The sequence below is a fragment of the Salvelinus alpinus genome, chromosome 17 (genome assembly GCF_045679555.1).
Source record: "Salvelinus alpinus chromosome 17, SLU_Salpinus.1, whole genome shotgun sequence".
Lineage (NCBI taxonomy): Eukaryota > Metazoa > Chordata > Actinopteri > Salmoniformes > Salmonidae > Salvelinus > Salvelinus alpinus.
This window is the reverse complement of record NC_092102.1, coordinates 12951526-12970172: the sequence shown is the minus strand read 5'-3', so window position 1 is coordinate 12970172 and position 18647 is coordinate 12951526. Positions and strand designations below refer to the sequence as shown.

Sequence of the window (18647 nt, the reverse complement as noted above, 5' to 3'; positions counted from 1 at the left end):
ACACAGAAAATACTCCGCTTTACATTTATGTGTCATTTATTTTAGCTCCACGGATACATTTTTAGACTGTATTGATTTACAGTTTTGCTTTTTCTTTGTCCAAAAATAATTGACTTGTTCAAAACAATTAACACAAACTGACACCAAATCAACTACCTCCGTCAAAACATACAACTTGTTATCTAATGAAAAGTCATTTCAATCAATCGTTACATAATGGCCCAATAAATACTAACTACAACTATCAATATACCCTAACATGGTTAACCTTTTATACAATATGCCTGTGCCATTTGTTTGTACTATATTTACAGTATGACCTTAAAAGGCAAGTAAACATATTATCACATCATCGGCTGTATTAGTGTTACCAAAGATGACCAATGCAGAAAGAATGTCACTCAAGAGCATGAACATCCATAAACAAAAGGCTTAATTTTACCTTTTTCCATATCAACTGAGGGCCCCTCTATCTCTCCTTGCTCTCGGCCTCTTACTTGGCCCATTCTTGCAAACAGCAACTCAGAGGTGAACTCTTTTATGTCTGAATTAAGGACTGATTTCTGATCGAACATTTATGCGAAGAAGTTTTGCTCATGCGCAAAAGAGGTTCACATTCATTCGAGTAATTTGTATCAGCTGTGACCAAATGTTTTTTTAAATGATTTACACAACTGAGTTTTGTGTCTTTTGTAGAGTTGTGTTTACTGTTTAGCAACAATGTGCTTAGCATTTGCATTGTGTGTGAAAGCAATGAGAAATGACTTAGAGTTTTGCGAAAAAAGAATACTGTTGTGCTCATTATGTTATGATGGAGATCAAGTGGAACCCAGTTTCATTAAAAGTGACTGTAAATACTTGGATGGCTCACAACTTCCTCCAGCTAAATCAAGATAAGACTGAAATTCTTATTGTTGGACAGAAAGAGAATGTGTCCGCACATTTTAATTTCCTGGTCAATAAAAAGAAAACACTCAGTAAAAAATGTTGGGGTTAGGGAAAATAGGATTTTGAATGGGAATCCATTTTTACAAGTGTGTGTGTGTTTGGTGGAGAGGATAAGTGTGTGTATCTACTGTACCATGTTCCTGGAGATATGCTGCAGCCTCATACTCTCCACCACATTGGGGTTCTGCCTGGCTAGATTCTGTAGGCAGGATATGATCTGATCGAGCAGGGTCAGAGCCTGGGGCTCCTGGTCTACCTTCTCTGGTTCAAAGTCCTCCCTGGGGAGGGAAGAAAGAAAGAAAGAAAGAAAGAAAGAGAGAAAGAAAGAAAGAAAGAAAGAGAGAGAGAGCGAGAGGTGTGTTTGTGTATCCACTTTCCCACTTTTATTTGTCAAAATTCAGACTGTATGTGTGCTTTATGTGTGCGTCATACCATCTCTGCTCCTCAATCCAGTTGGCCAGGTAGCACCTGACGTCCATGGGAAAGGAGGGGGAGTAGAGCTCGTTGAGGGTCTGTGTGGCCAGATAGGGGATCAGCTGTTTCATCTGCGTCCACTGTGCCATGGTGAAGCAGAGCTGGAAGAGACAGGAATAAAGGACATTGAATGATGTAATATATCCATAAACATACAGGCTGCATCACAAATAGCACCCTATTCCCTATAGAGTGCACAATGTTATACCAGACCCTTTGGCTCAATTCATTCAAAGCCACATTGCTGTGTTATTAACAGTTAATGTGTCAGCTAATGTAGCTTTGATTGAATTCCATCTTAAACCAAAGGGAATAGGGAATACTTGAGATAAATCTGTGAATATAAATCCATCATAAAGAGGTCATTTTTTTAAAAGAAGATTGACACGAGGTCAATGTAGGGTCCATGCATCATACAAACACCAAAACACCAGAGGGGTATACTACAAAGCAGGATCAGGATCGAGGATGTAGTCTTTAATTTTTTGGGGAAAGATAAGCTTGAAATGGGCATGGTCTAATTGATTTAACAAAACAAACAAAAAAATATATATATATCTAAGTTTAGCTATAGTTATTTCTTGTTGCTTATCAAAGTTAGCTGGCTAACTCCTCGATTCTGCTTTGTAGTATACCCCTCAGAACATTCACTTTCAGACATGTCAATTATTATCCTAACTCAGTAATAAAATAACATACAGTAAGTCTCCAACAGGACAGTGGAGGCACTGAGACAAATAAAATGTTTCATCATTGTCCGTCTAGTGTTATGTTAATAGCGCAATGCCGTCACCCCTCAACAGATTAAAGCAACAAAAACGAGAACTACAGAAGAAATGCGGTGCAAATGCAAGACATGCCGAGCAGACAGTACATGGCAGTAGGATAAACAGTACAGAACAAGACAGGACAGTCGTGAGACTGATCCCCAATCTATTTTGTTCTGAGTGTTCTAAATCTGGAACACATGGAGGAGAGGCTAGAACAAGACATGAAGGCAGTAAAAGTCTGTGTGCAAAGTGAGGATATAGAGAGGGTCAAGTCCCCAACAAGACAATATATTGCCTGACCCCCAATCTATCTTGTTCTGGGTGTTCTGAAATCTGTTTTGGGGAGGACAGGAAAGGCTAGCACTTTCTGTGTTGTTTTTATCTTTGGCCCACAGGTGTAGCTATACTAGAGCCAAGAGATGACAATACAGAAATGACGGTTTTGTGTTGTTACACATAGCTGAATATTGTCACATCTTAACACACCTATAGCCTATATTCACCTGTAAAACAAAAAGTAAAGAGAAAAAGTAAAGCGTGGTATTATTGTGTAACATGAGGTGAAAAGCACCAATACTGTATCTGATACTGTAGAGCTGGGACGATAAACTGAAAATGATCAACACTGACCATACGGATCACTTATCGCAAGCATTTTGACGATAATGTTCATTACGATAAGTAGCCTATACTAGAGAAATGTGAAGTTTGAAATTAAATATGTTTTCTCATATTTCTCAAACGGTTCTACAGCTGCAATATCGAGAGCATCCTGACTGGTTGCATCACTGCCTGGTACGGCAATTGCTCGGCCTCTGACCGCAAGGCACTACAGAGGGTAGTGCGTACGGCCCAGTATATCACTGGGGCTAAGCTGCCTGCCATCCAGGACCTCTACACCAGGCGGTGTCGGAGGAGGGCCCTAAAAATTGTCAAAGACCCCAGCCACCCCAGTCATAGACTGTTCTCTCTACTACCGCATGGCAAGCGGTACCAGAGTGCCAAGTTTAGAACAAAAAGGCTTCTCAACAGTTTTTACCCCCAAGCCATAAGACTCCTGAATAGGTAATCAAATGGCTACCCGGACTATTTGCATTGTGTGCCCCCCCTATACCCCCCAAACCCTCTTTTTACGCTGCTGCTACTCTGTTTATCATATATGCATAGTCACTTTAACTATACATTCATGTACATACTACCTCAATTGGGCCGACCAACCAGTGCTCCCGCACATTGGCTAACCGGGCTATCTGCATTGTGTCCCACCACACACCACCCCCTCTTTTACACTACTGCTACTCTCTGTTCATCATATATGCATAGTCCCTTTAACAATATCTACATGTACATACTACCTCAATCAGCCTGACTAACCGGTGTCAGTATGTAGCCTCGCTACTTTTATAGCCTCGCTACTGTATATAGCCTATCTTTTTACTGTTGTTTTATTTCTTTACTTACCTATTGTTCACCTAACACCTTTTTTGCACTATTGGTTAGAGCCTGTAAATAAGCATTTCACTGTACCTGTTGTATTCGGTGCATGTGACAAATAAACTTTGATTTGATTTGATGGGTGATCTTAATGGGGCAATTGATGGCTACAACCATCAAACTAGTAGTGGTAGTTTAAAGGATAATAAATAAATAAAACTGTGGTGCACATTAATGTTATAAACGTATTGCTCTATTTTATCGTTAATCAATTCAGGAAAGTTATCGCATTATGGATTTTTGGCGATAGCGCCCAGCTCTATGACTAGGACCCAGTTAAGTGGCACTACAACACTTTCACTTCTTCCTCTTCTCTACAGTATATGGCTGTGTGATCTACATCCAAAATGGACACCTATTCCCTACATAGTGCACTACTTTTGACCAGAGCCCATCAAAAGTAGTGCACAATGTAGGGAATAGGGTGCAATTTGGGACGTAGCCTATTGCACCATTTGGGAAGCAACCTATGGCTAGCCCCATGGTTTCCTGTTTCTCTCTAACTGTACTGTACTGTCAGTTGGCATGTTTGAAGTGCAGAATTCCTAATCTTGGTCACATACTGTGATTAGTAGTTATTTGGAGTGCAGGACCCGTATTTACAGAAAGTCTCAGAGTATTCATATAATTGTATTCATAATGATCTAAAAGGGAAATATGATCGTATATCAGCCCTCTTACTTTAAAACCCTTTGTGAATACGAGCCCAGACTGCAATGTAGTTGATCTTAAACACGCACTTTGACAATGAGCAATCACCTGCTATTCTAGTCAAAGAGCTCTTCTTTAGTGAAAACATTTCTTGGCTCCCAAATGGCACCCTATTACCTTTAAAGTGCACAACTTCTGACCAGGGCCCATATAGAATAGGGTGTCATTTGAATAGGGTGCCCCCCCACATACTTTTGTATATACTGTACCAGTCAAAAGTTTGGAAAACTCAGTCGGTGTCTCAACTTGCTGTTGAGAATTTGAATAATAGAACACACCAGGTGCAATAAAAAAATGTGGTTGTGCATCAGCAGTCATTCAATTAGCCCATGACAGCTAACACTTTTTAGATTGCCAAGTTAGTCTAGCGGACAGCTATCTAAACTTGTAGTACGCATGGTCAAATTACCAACCAGGGTGGGGCCCACTGATCATCAGTTATCATATTAAAAACTGCAAACATTTGCCTCCATCCTATGGCAAAGTGTGCAGAATTGCAAGAAATGAACTTTAAAACGGCTTCTCAGACCCACGAGCAACTGCAGCCCCTCATGATGAGTTATGATTTTTTTGTGGCCCCCCACCCCCATCAAAGTTGTCAATCCCTGCTCCAGAGGAGGTCAAAGGTTTGAGAGATATTAATTAGTACCAACTACCCAGTGGGCAAAACTGGTTTAAATGATGTTGTTACAAACAGAAACCTGCTGTAATGGCGTCTTTTCAACCAATTTTGCTCTGTTGATGTACAGTTGAAGTCGGAAGTTTGCATACACCCTAGACAAATAAATTTAAACTCAGTCTTTCACAATTCCTGACATTTAATCCCAGTAAAAATTCCCTGTTTTAGGTCAGTTTGGATCACCACTTTATTTTAAGAATGTGAAATGTCAGAAAAATAGTAGAGAAAGATTTATTTCAGCTTTTATTTCTTTCATCACATTCCCAGTGGGTCAGAAGTTTACATACTCAATTAGTATTTGGTAGCATTGCCTTTAAATTGTTTAACTTGGGTCAAACGTTTCGGGTAGCCTTCCACAAGCTTCCCACAATAAGTTGGGTGAAATTTGGCCCATTCCTCCTGACAGAGCTGGTGAAACTGGGTCAGGTTTGTAGGCCTCCATGCTCGCACACGCTTTTTCAGTTCTGCCCAGAGATTTTCTATAGCATTGAGGTCAGGGCTTTGTGATGGCCAATCCAATACCTTGACTTTGTGGTCCTTAAGCCATTTTGCCACAACTTTGGAACTTGGGGTCATTGTCCATTTGGAAGACCCATTTGCGACCAAGCTTTAACTTCCTGTCTGATGTCTTGAGATGTTGCTTCAATATATCCACATCACTTTACTTCCTCATGATGCCATCTATTTTGTGAAGTGCACCAGTCCCTCCTGCAGAAAAACCCCCACAACATGATGCTGCCACCCCCGTGCTTCACGGTTGGGATGGTGTTCTTCGGCTTGCAAGCATCCCCCTTTTTCCTCCAAACATAACGATGGTCATTATGGCCAAACAGTTCTATTTTTGTTTCATCAGACCAGAGGACATTTCGAAGTACGAGCTTTGTCCCCATGTGCAGTTGCAAACCATAGTCTGGCTTTTTTATGGCGGTTTTTGAGCAGTGGCTTGCTTCTTCCTTGCTGAGCGGCCTTTCAGATTATGTCGATATAGGACTCGTTTTACTGTGGATATAGACACTTTTGTACCTGTTTCCACCAGCATCTTCACAAGTCCTTTGCTGTTGTTCTGGGATTGATTTGCACTTTTCGCACCAAAGTACGTTCATCTCTAGGAGACAGAACTTCCTCAGCGGTATGACAGTTGCATGTTCCCATGGTGTTTATACTTGCATACTATTGTTTATACAGATGCATGTGGTACCTTCAGGCATTTGGAAATTACTCCCAAGGATGAACCAGACTTGTGGAGGTCTACAATTAGTCTTGGCTGATTTCTTTAGATTTTCCCATGATGTCAAGCAAAGAGGCACTGAGTTTGAAGGTAGGCCTTGAAATACACCCACAGGTACACCTCCAATTGACTCAAATTAGCTGCTAAAGACATGACATCATTTTCTGGAATTTTCCAAGCTGTTTAAAAGCACAGTCAACTTAGTGTATGTAAGCTTCTGACACACTGGAATTGTGATAGAGTCTGATAAGTGAAATAATATGTCTGTAAACAATTGTTGGAAAAATGACTTATGTCATGCACAAAGTAGATGTCCTAACCGACTTGCCAAAACTATAGTTTGTTAACAAGAAATTTGTGGAGTGGTTGAAAAACAAGTTTTAATGACTCCAACCTAAGTGCATGTAAACTTCCGACTTCAACTGTAAGTAGATGAATGCTGGTTTGTTTAGCTTAACCAAAACATTTGGCATAATAATGTATGCTACTCAAAGCATTTGAGCATGTGGATCTGATAAACAGAGATAGATCTCTTCGTGGCCATATAATAGAATAGGATGGACATTTGTCTGCCATCACCATACATAAATTATTAAAAACATCAGACTAATCCAAACATACCTTTTTACTGCGCTTTCTGATTCACTGACCGGTGTTAAGACAAGGACTCTTCTGAAGACTTTAGGAAAGGCAGCAGCTCAAAGGCAGCTCTATGAGGACACTCTCATCCTGTCCAGTGTTAGTGGGAACCTCCTGCTCTTCACTCCTAGAGTTAGAACATGTTACTTAGGTGTCACTCCAAAATATTACAGTACACAATACAGATTTAAAAACCACATTGTGGACCACTCAGAGTTTTGAGACACTGTATGCAATCATGATGTCACTGGTATCACCTATCATACATTAGATCACCTGTACACCATTGGTATCCTATAGAATAAACAGTTACTTCTCAGTTAACAGGTGAACAATAAAAGCCTGATAAGATATGTGAATTACTGTAAGGTTCTGGGTGTAGCTGGTGCAGAGGAGTCAGGCGCAGGACAGCAGAGATGAGTAACACAATGAAATTTACTCAAAATCTCCAAATACATGAAGTAATACCAAGCCCACAAACATCGGACCGAACTTACACTAAAACAATCACTCACAAAAACCATGGGGAAAACAGAGGGTAAAATAATGAACATGTAATTGGGGAATTGAAACCAGGTGTGTAAAACAAAGACAAAACAAATGGAAAATTAAAAGTGGATCGGCGAAGAGGGACAATTACAAACTATTAAATAATTTAATGTCCCTTTGACCGGAACGTGATACAGGTTGAAATTGATGTAAGGAGATGAGGAAATGTTGAGTTTAGCAAGAACTTTCTGGGATTACATAATTATTCAGATTTCCTAATTAACTTCTCAAACCACAAACAGCTCAAATAGACACACACACACACGCCACCGCGCACGTGAGCCAGTGCACACACACACACAATGCATGCATGAGCACATACAGATGCACACACACACACACACACGCACACACATACACTGCTGGATTATTGTTGTGTTATGATGGGAGATAAAGCTTTAATACAGTTTTTCTTCATCACTTTGGTGCCATTTTCACAAGTATGTGCTACAACTCTAGCACGAAATTCTAAACAGATCATCGAAATGGCTCATGATTCAAAACACTAAGGACATTTGCAATTGACTGAAGACAACAAACAAATACAAACTATATACACTGCCGTTCAAAAGTTTGAGGTCACTTAGAAATGTCCTTGTTATTGAAAGACAAGCAAATTTTTTTGTCCATTAAAATAACATCAACTCCGGGATGCTGGCCTTCTATGCAGAGTTGCAAAGAAAAAGCCATATCTCAGACTGGCCAATAAAAAGAAAAGATTAAGATGGGCAAAATAACAGACACCGAACAGAGGAACTCTGCCTAGAAGGCCAGCATCCCGGAGTCGCCTCTTCACTGTTGATGTTGAGACTGGTGTTTTGCGGGTACTATTTAATGAAGCTGCCAGTTGAGGACTTGTGAAGCATCTGTTTCTCAAACTAGACATGCTAATGTACTTCTCCTCTTGCTCAGTTGTGCATTGGGCCTCCCAATCCTCTTTCAATTCTGGTTAGAGCCAGTTTGCGCTGTTCTGTGAAGGGAGTAGTACACAGCGTTGTACGAGATCTTCAGTTTCTTGGCAATTTCTCGCAATAGCCTTCATTTCTCAGAACAAGAATAGACTGACGCGTTTCAAAAGAAAGGTCTTCGTTTCTGGCCATTTTGAGCCTGTAATCGAACCTAGAAATGCTGATGCTACTCAACTATTCTAAAGAAGGCCAGTTTTATTTCTTCTTTAATCAGAACAACATTTTTCAGTTGTGCTAACATAATTGCAAAATGGTTTTCTAATGATCAATTAGCCTTTTAAAGTTAGATTAGCTAGCACAAAGTGCAATTGGAACACAGGAGTGATGGTTGCTGATAATGGGCTGTACGGCTATGTATATGTTCCATAACAAAATCTGCCGTTTCCAGCTACAATAGTCATTTACGACATTAACAATGTCTACACTGTATTTCTGATCAATTTCATGTTATTTTAATGGACAATAAATGTGCTTTTCTTTCAAAAACAAGGACATTTCTAAGTGACCCCAAACTTTTAAACAGTAGTGTATATAGTTGGAACTACCACCAAGCTACTGCAAAATTTTAAAAGTTATTAAAATTACTAGTTGAACTGCATGTAGTTCACTACTCCCCATTCCCCAACACTGGAATTAGGCTAGTGGATCATGCATGTGCAGAAATCTCTGTGTTTTTACCAACGGCAAATCCAGAACCACTTGTGCCTGATAAATGTGCCAAAGTTATTTAAGAACACTGTGATGTGACCTCCCACTGCAGGATAAACATAGTTTGCTATGTCTGAACCTGCACCAAGCATTATTGCTCAATGAGTATGTATGCAATGTGCTCGAGTTCTTGGATTTCTAAGGAAAGGATCTGTGATTGGACGATGACTCAAAAGCACATTTAAGTTCCTAGAAACTTCTAAATCTGGGCCTAGGCCTAACGATGATACTAACAATGTTGTTTCTCCTTATCAACCATGTTTGGTGTATCCCTGAGGTAGCCTACTGTCAATGGTGTATAAGTCAGGTCTGGCATTGAAGTGTACATACAACACACAAGGTTTACAAAGATACTGTACATACCAGTTGGGGTACAATCACTCAAATTGGTCTCATATTGGAAACTTTGGTCCAAAACATATCACTTTGTCAAACTGAAAATGGCTAATATGTGACATCCCCCCTCATTCCAGACAGCAACCCATATAGGTAGTAGGTGTAAACCTACATTCTAATAAATGGTTCCTTCAGTCTAAAAATGTCCTTCCTGTTCATCATGTTAAGTTTGTACACCGCAAATGTTAAGCTTACACTTTTAATATTTTATTATAAAATGATTAACATAGTTACCACTCGGATACAGTACATAAATAACAATCACAACATTGGGATATGCATAGGTTCTTAATATAAAACTTAATAAAACTAAATGGCCCATTATTTAGAAGGTATTTTTTCTTCTCTGTGATGTTACATACAAACCAGTATCTGCTTTGCTTCAACCTTGGTTTATAAAGACTCATTTATTAGACATTTGAGAGAACACACAGCTGACATGTTGAGTTCCATCTAAAATAGCAGCTACATATTATAACAAGCTTGCTGTATTGCCCAGTAAATAATTATTGAACTATATCTAAATAAGAATTATCGGAGGATGTGCTCTACCTTTACCTGCCTTGTGTTTGTGTAAATGACATTCCATATGTCCTATTTATATATGAAAACTGTACATATTCATTGAGAACTTTATAAATCACTGGATGTAAATGATTTTTGTTTGAAAAAAGAACTGGTTTACATGTGATGTCCCTAGTCTTTAAAAAAAAAAACTACAATAAATAGTCACAATACAACATCCTTCGGACCTGGCAAGGAAAAACAATATAAGCCATTCAGCAGATGCTTTTCTCCAAAGCAATTTACAGTCATGCGTTCATACCAGAATGGTATCAAACCCAGAATGAATGGTGGATTGGCCACTGTGGGTGACAATCCAGCACTTGTGGAAAGAGGAAATTAGGAATATATGTATAATTATTTAACTACAGGTAGATGTGAAGTGAGATAGCTGTAAGTAGCAGTGGAAGTATTATTTGTCTGTTAGTTTACTTCAATTAGGATATCAGCGTTGTGTTCGAGACCACTTAAAGCGAGACTGATTCAAGATCAAGACCGGGGCGAATCAAGTACGAGTCAAGACCAAGACCGGAGGGGGGTGAGACCGACTCAAGACCAAGACCGGAGGGGGGTGAGACCGACTCAAGACCAAGACCGGAGGGGGGTGAGACCGACTCAAGACCAAGACCGGAGGGGGGTGAGACCGACTCAAGACCAAGACCGGAGGGGGGTGAGACCGTCTCAAGACCAAGACCGGAGGGGGGTGAGACCGACTCAAGACCAAGACCGGAGGGGGGTGAGACCGACTCAAGACCAAGACCGGAGGGGGGTGAGACCGACTCAAGACCAAGACCGGAGGGGGGTGAGACCGACTCAAGACCAAGACCGGAGGGGGGTGAGACCGACTCAAGACCAATACCAGGAGGGGAGTGAGACCGACTCAAGACCAATACCAGGAGGGGAGCGAGAGGTCCGAAACAGAGTCAAGACAGAGACCGGAGGGGGGTGAGACCGACTCAAGACCAATACCAGGAGGGGAGTGAGACCGACTCAAGACCAATACCAGGAGGGGAGTGAGACCGACTCAAGACCAATACCAGGAGGGGGGTGAGACCGACTCAAGACCAAGACCGGAGGGGGGTGAGACCGACTCAAGACCAAGACCGGAGGGGGGTGAGACCGACTCAAGACCAATACCAGGAGGGGAGCAAGAGGTCCGAAACAGAGTCAAGACAGAGACCAGAAAAATGTGAGTCCAATGCAAGACCATGACTGTAATTTTGTCAAATCATCAACATAATAAAAGTTCAAAATGTCCAATATTTCTGTGTTCATATTTCAGAAGAACATACTGTATGGACATTTATTCTTTACACATTCAGAATGGCGAAAAAAAATGCATGCCGATTGCAAATAGAGCCACTCTACAAATGTCTACTAACCCAAAGACAGTGGAGAACAATGAGGGCCATCTATGCTTTCAGAGAAAGGCTAAGGATTTATAAAATAATTAAAAAAAAATAATAATATTATTATTTTCAATTATGTTCTGATTCAATCTTTTCAGTTTTTGTTAGAAAGGAAAGGGTTAGCAAAAAAATTCTATCAGGATTTTTCTTTGGTGGTCTCAGCTAGCTAAGTCTGTCATTGGCTAGGCCATCAGAAGCTTGATTGAAGGCATCTGCCATTCAACTGTATTAGTGTCACCCCACATTTTGGAGTGAGAGTGGAATCAACCAATTACATTGACTCGTAATGGGTGGGACCGTTTTTACGAAAACATGGAAACTTCTGCCTTCTCGACGGCCAACAGGTCACTGTGCAATAGCTAGAAGTAGTTTTCCCACAGTCTAGCTAGCTAGCTTTTGTTGTAGGCTAGTTTGCAGCAGCTGCACCAGGTGTTATCGAAGAGGACGTTGTTGCTAATTTGTTGGCTTCTCCCTTTTCAAGAATAACTTTCAAAAATAAGTTTCAAATTATCATCATGTGGTGAGTGGAACTGTGTTAATTATTGCAACTCTCATGCTGTTGTTAGCCATCGCTTTGAAAATAACTTGTGTGTGAAACATTGTTGCATTTAAACTTTACATCACCTTTGGTGCAAAACGTGAAATGTTTTTTGCAATGTGAAGTAATAGTTGTAAATTGAGATTGGGAAATGCTTAGCCTAATGGTTGTGTTTTTGTATTCTTATGATTGGGACCTACTGGCTTATTATCTCAGAGTGATAAGACTGCTGTCTTTCCATCGGCCCTATGCAGTAGTGTAGGGGTGCCTGGAGAAGTGGGTCCTGTGTGAAGGTAAGGTGCCCTGTGTGAAAAATCCTAGATTTTCCTATAGATTTTTCAGATTTTCACTGTCAAAATCACACTTTTTAAAATAAAATACAAAAAATGACAGATGTGATGTTCTAAGTCCACAACAACGCTTAAACCACATCATGAGACCATTTTTGAGGTCTTGGAAAAATTGACAAATATATTTTTGGAGGGTGTAATTGCCCTTTAATTCTTTCCTACCTACCAGCTACTGATGTCATTATTCTGTGAGCTGCTCCATGTGACAACCAGTTGAGAGCTGCATGCTCTTGCTGCCTGCAGATTATATTCTGCTGAAACTAGGCTATGTGTGCTGCACGGATGTGAATATATTTCACATGCTTTGCAATTGTGTAGGTTACTTCGTGCATGATTTCTCTATTGTACTACATAATTAACAAGTCGTATACCTCCACTAAATTACTTTGATACGTAACAGAAGGGATTAAGAAGTGAGTATAGGCAATGCCCACTGAAAAACAAAGTGGGTATATGGCTTATACCTGCTTATAGCCTCTACTACACCACTGGCCTTTTGTGATTTAAAAAAAGTGCACTCTCTTACATGAGTGCGCTGGTATTACGGTTGCTGTCCTTTCAGCATCAGGAGCCTGTCAGACACTGAAGGCCTAGGTCCAATCACACACTGAAGGCCTATGTCCTACAGGTTTGCTACTGTGCAAACATGTCTATAATAGGGAATAACATAAAGCCTGTTAATATTACCTTCTGTCAACCCTTACTAATAGTGAGCTTGCAAATGTCAAACTATTTCCTCCACTCTTCCCTACCAGCGAGTCAACGAAATTCTGACAAAGTTTGAGGATATTTTTTAATTAAAGTAAAGGACAGTAATGTTACTATTAAAGTAGGAATCCAAGGTTTCAATAGGCGATAAGATAATATTGTTTCAAGAAAAGGGTGTATATATTTTGCCTGGCGAATCGCTTTTATGCGCTGAATGAATGAAGCCGATATGCTACATCACCAAAAGTATGTGGACACCTGCTCATCGAACATCTCATTTCAAAATCATGGGCATTAATATGGAGTTGGTCCCACCTTTGCTGCTATAACATCCTCCACTCTTCTGGGAAGGCTTTCCACTAGATGTTGAAACATTGCTGCAGGGACTTGCTTCCATTCAGCCACAAGAGCATTATTAAGGTCGGGCACTGATGTTGGGAGATTAGGCCTGGCTCGCAGTCAGCGTTCCAATTCATCCCAAAGGTGTTCGATGGGGTTGCCTGCACAGAGCCCTGGCCTCAAGTCAAGTTCTTCCAAGCCGATCTCGACAAACCATTTCTGTGTGGACCTCGCTTTGTGCATGGGGGCATTGTCATGCTGAAACAGGAAAGGGCCTTCCCCAAACTGTTGCCACAAAGTTGGAAGCACAGAATCACCTAGAATGTCATTGTATGCTGTAGTGTTAAGATTTCCCTTCACTGAAACTAAGGGCCCTACCTGAACAATGAAAAACAGTGCCAGACCATTATTCCTCCTCCACCAAACATTACAGTTGGCACTATGCATTGGGGCAGGTAGCGTTCTCCTGGCATCCGTCAAACCCAGATTCGTCCATCCAACTGCCAGATGGTGAAGCGTGATTCATCACTCCAGAGAACACTTTTCCACTGCTCCAGAGTCCAATGGCTGCGAGCTTTACACCCCTTCAGTCGACGCTTGGCATTGCGCATGGGGATCTTAGGCTTAAGTGCGGCTGCTCGGCCATGGAAAACCACTTCATGAAGCTCCCAACGAACAGTTATTGTGCTGACGTTGCTACCAGAGGCAGTTTGGAACTCGGTAGTGAGTGTTGCAACCGAGAACAGATTATTTTTACGCGCTACGAGCTTCAGCACTTGTCGGTCCCGTTCAGTGAGCTTGTGTGGTCTACCACTTCGCGGCTGAGCCGTTGTTGCTCCTAGATGTTTCCCCTTCACAATAACAGCACTTACAGTTGATCAGGGCAGCTCTAGCAGCGCAGAAATTTGATGAACTGACTTGCTGTCAAGGTACCATCCCTATGACGGTGCCACGTTGAAAGTCACTGAGCTCTTCAGTAAGAACATTCTACTGCCAATGTTTTTTCATGGAGACTGCATGGCTGAGGCTGTGCTCGATTTTAGACGCATGTCAGCAGTGAGTGTGGCTGAAATAGCAAAATCCACGAATTTGAATGGTGTCCACATACATTTGAAGTCGGAAGTTTACATACACCTTAGCCAAATACATTTAACCTCAGTTTTTCACAATTCCTGACATTTAATCCTAGTAAAAATTCCCTGTCTTACGTCAGTTAGGATCCCCACTTTATTTTAAGAATGTGAAATGTCAAAATAATAGTAGAGAGAATGATTTATTTCAGCTTTTATTTCTTTCATCACATTCCCAGTGGGTCAGAAGGTTACATACACTCAATTAGTATTTGGTAGCAAATTTGGTTGCCTTTAAATTGTTTAACTTGGGTCAAACGTTTCGGGTAGACTTCTACAAGCTTCCCACAATAAGTTGGGTGAATTTTGACCCATTCCTCCTGACAGAGCTGGTGTAACTGAGTCAGGTTTGTAGGCCTCCATGCTCGCACACGCTTTTTCAGTTTTGCCCACAAATTTTCTATAGGATTGAGGTCAGGGCTTTGTGATGGCCACTCCAATACCTTAACTTTGTTGTCCTTAAGCCATTTTGCCACAACTTTGGAAGTATGCTTGGGGTCATTGTCCATTTGGAAGACCCATTTGCGACCAAGCTTTAACTTCCTGACTGATGTCTTGAGATGTTGCTTTAATATATCCACATAATTTTCTTTCCTCATGATGCCATCTATTTTGTGAAGTGCACCAGTCCCTCCTGCAGCAAAGCACCTCCACAACATGATGCTGCCACCCCCGTGCTTCACGGTGGGATGGTGTTCTTCGGCTTGCAAGCATCCTCCTTTTTCTTCCAAACATAACGATGGTCATTATGGCCAAACTGTTCTATTTGTGTTTCATCAGACCAGAGGACATTGCTCCAAAAAGTACAACCTTTGTCCCCATGTGCAGTTGCAAACCGTAGTCTGGCTTTTTTATGGTGTTTTTCGAGCAGTGGCTTCTTCCTTGCTGAGCAACCTTTCAGGTTATGTCGATATAGGACTCGTTTTACTGTGGATATAGATACTTTTGTACCTGTTTCCTCCAGCCTCTTCACAAGGTCCTTTGCTGTTGTTCTGGGATTGATTTGCACTTTTCGCACCAAAGTACGTTCATCTCTAGGAGACAGAACGCATCTCCTTCCTGAGCGGTATGTCGGCTGCATGGTCCCATGGTGTTTATACTTGCATACTATTGTTTGTACAGATGCACTGGACCCTTCAGGCGTTTGGAAATTGCTCCCAAGGATGAACCAGACTTGTGGAGGTCTACAATTGTTTTTCTGAGGTCTTGGTTGAAAGAGGCACTGAGTTTGAAAGTAGGCCTTGAAATACATCCACAGATACACCTCCAATTGACTCAAATGATGTCAATTAGCCTATCAGCAGCTTCTAAAGCCATGTCATCATTTTCTGGAATTTTCCAAGCTGTTTAAAAGGCACAGCCAACCTAGTGTATGTAAACTTCTGACCAACTGCAATTGTGATACGGTGAATTATAAGTGAAATAATCTGTCTGTAAACAATTGTTGGAAAAATTACTTGTGTCATGCACAAAGTAGATGTCCTAACCGACTTCCCAAAACTATAGTTCGTTAACAAGAAAATTGTGGAGTGGGTGAAAAACAAGTTTTAATGACTCCAACTCTAATCTTCCCGACTTCAACTGTACTTTTGTATATATAGTGTAATTATTCGTTTTTTACTCCGCTGGTCTCAGGAAGAAATTACGAGTCCCCACTGTCCGAGACTTAGTCAATGTATCCGACACTGATACAAGACCGAGACATTCAATGTATGGTCTCGAGACCAAACAACACTGGATGGTAGGGTAAGATAAATTGTTTTTACATGCATTTGTTCATTCAATAAAAAGGGGGGTTTTGAAAACCATACAATCAATCATGATTGTAGGCCTGATACACATGCAACTCAGACGACAACAACAACAACCACTGGTGACACTTTACATTACAGTGGCCTAGGCTAATGTTGAATTATTCCTGTAAGTACAGTGTAGCTAGCCTATGGTACTTACTTATTCTTACACTGTACTTCTTACAGTTAAACTACTTAACTACTTACTTACTACTAACAACCATATAATAATGGGTTAATAAGCCACAGTGATCATAACCATGATGATTTTAAATAAGTTAGACTACTAAAAATCACTAGTTTGAGAACTTCATGTCGGCCTAGAATAGCAGAACATAGAGACAACTCAAGACATAACGTCAAGACATAAACAGAGTGAGGAAGGCCGACCTTAAATAATCATAGCCTGAATAATCATGGGTCTGCTTATGCATGTTGATATAAATTATAATTATATGACAGTGTTGGTAGTTGTATTCTAAAAATATTTGATCTTATAAATTGTTGACGAACTTCAACTGAAGAAAGCACTTTCGATTGCGCAGTGAACGCACCAACAGGCTGCCAAAACGATTAAAACTTGAATGTTTGATAAAAATCGATCTTCTGTGTAGTTATTGCATAATTTAACTCCAATATGAGACATATTTAGGATATCAATAACTTACCGTTCACAAACTCAATAAAAGTCAGCTATAAACATTTCAAAAGAGTTAGATATAATTCCGTTCCGTTTCTTCTCTCCGTCTTCCCTCACTCATGTGAAGACAGCTGAATATGTATATCGTACAGTTGTAACGTCAATCCATCTACAACAGCATAGCCTGTTGACTATTAGGCTATTTCTTAAAAGTTTAGCAAAGGGAAAAAAAATGTCGCGGCCGAATAAGGTTTTGGTGCAATAAGGTGAACGAGGAGGAGAGGACTTCCCTGTTAGGCATAACGCAAATATACGCATTTAATAATGTAGGCTACGGAAGTGATCGTGGATCACATTTACGTTCACATACTTAAGGGGGAGGGGGGAATAAAAAAAAATACATAGCAGGGTAGCCTGCTTATGGAACAACAGTTTCATGGGATCAATAACATTTGGTTTGTATTCACACTTTTTTTTTTCTTTTTTTTTTTACAAATTTACCACTAATTAGTGAGTTGTTTATGTTTCGGTTTGCTCTAAATTGTGCAAGAAACCATCCCCTTCTTATAAAAGATATATGGAGTTATTATGTATTATTATACGGATATATGGTCTATAATACTTCAATAATACCATTCCACCTCTACATATACTCAAATTAAGGGGCCTGTGATATAGTCAGTGGCTTATCTGTAAAATAGAGACCATTTGAAACTACTATAGGCCAGTATGTAAATTCTATCTGCTATTGAGGAAGCATTAAATACATTCGATATGCATATGCATATCATAGCTCTAGTTTAGATCCCTGTAATATGGATACCGTCCATAGGACGGAGTTGAGTTTACTTTGCCATTGCATATCCGTGTAAAATGACTGCGTAAACGACTAAGCTGCTGGCACTCTGAAAACGAAACTAACCAAGCAAACAGTGCTAGCCAATGGGCATGATATTATAGTAACAGACATAGTAAAGGTCCATTGAATGGTAACGGTAGGCGGACGAAAGTATTGCCGCACACTACACACAGTAACTTCCAGTAAAACAGGTGTTTGTTGTTGGGTTCTCAGGGCTCCGGCATGCACGCCCACGCAGTACTGTTGGCATACGTTCATGAGGTGAATAGACAGACATAAATGGTGCATCATCTTTGGGGGACATAGTCATAGCATATTGGTTTAAAAAGTAATGACATATACAAACCACAGACATGTACATATTTACTGTGGTTCATGTGTAATGATGACCAGACACTTGTATCCTTACGCGTCATTTCACCTTTCTTGGCACACTTGAACGTTGGGCCAGTAACCGAAAAGTCCCTAGTTCGAATCCCACGAGCAGACAAAGTAAGATGGGTACATTTCCATATCCGTCATTAAGTGTATGGCTACAATCATATTAGGACAAAGGACATTTGCCAATTAGGCTACTTTAGCCACCGCCTACGTGTCATGTAATCAAGTTAGATGTCTGCTGCCTTCTAGTTGCGTGCGCCTCAACCTCCAGATCTGACAGGCCACCATGCCCACATGAACGCTGGTGGGCACTAGAGCAAATTCGATTGAACATGATAATACATCATAGCCTGAAGGTAAGTCCTAATTAAC

General features: G+C 40.6%; 1 protein-coding gene across 3 annotated transcripts in view; it reads right to left on the bottom strand.

The window, feature by feature from the left end:
• The window catches only part of stat6 (signal transducer and activator of transcription 6, interleukin-4 induced), a 61657-nt gene extending 44277 nt beyond the window's left edge, over nucleotides 1–17380 (bottom strand). For 2 of the 3 annotated variants that reach the window (XM_071347270.1, XM_071347268.1), the window contains exons 1-4: nucleotides 17064–17380; nucleotides 6926–7070; nucleotides 1381–1523; nucleotides 1082–1226 (exon numbers count right to left, since the gene is read on the bottom strand). In XM_071347270.1, the coding sequence (XP_071203371.1) occupies nucleotides 1082–1226; nucleotides 1381–1511 (276 nt within the window). In that variant the 5' untranslated portion in view covers nucleotides 1512–1523; nucleotides 6926–7070; nucleotides 17064–17380. The remainder of the gene's footprint in view (nucleotides 1–1081; nucleotides 1227–1380; nucleotides 1524–6925; nucleotides 7071–17063) is intronic. The other variant, XM_071347269.1, reaches the window with a different exon arrangement.
• Between the last annotated feature and the right edge of the window lie 1267 nt (nucleotides 17381–18647).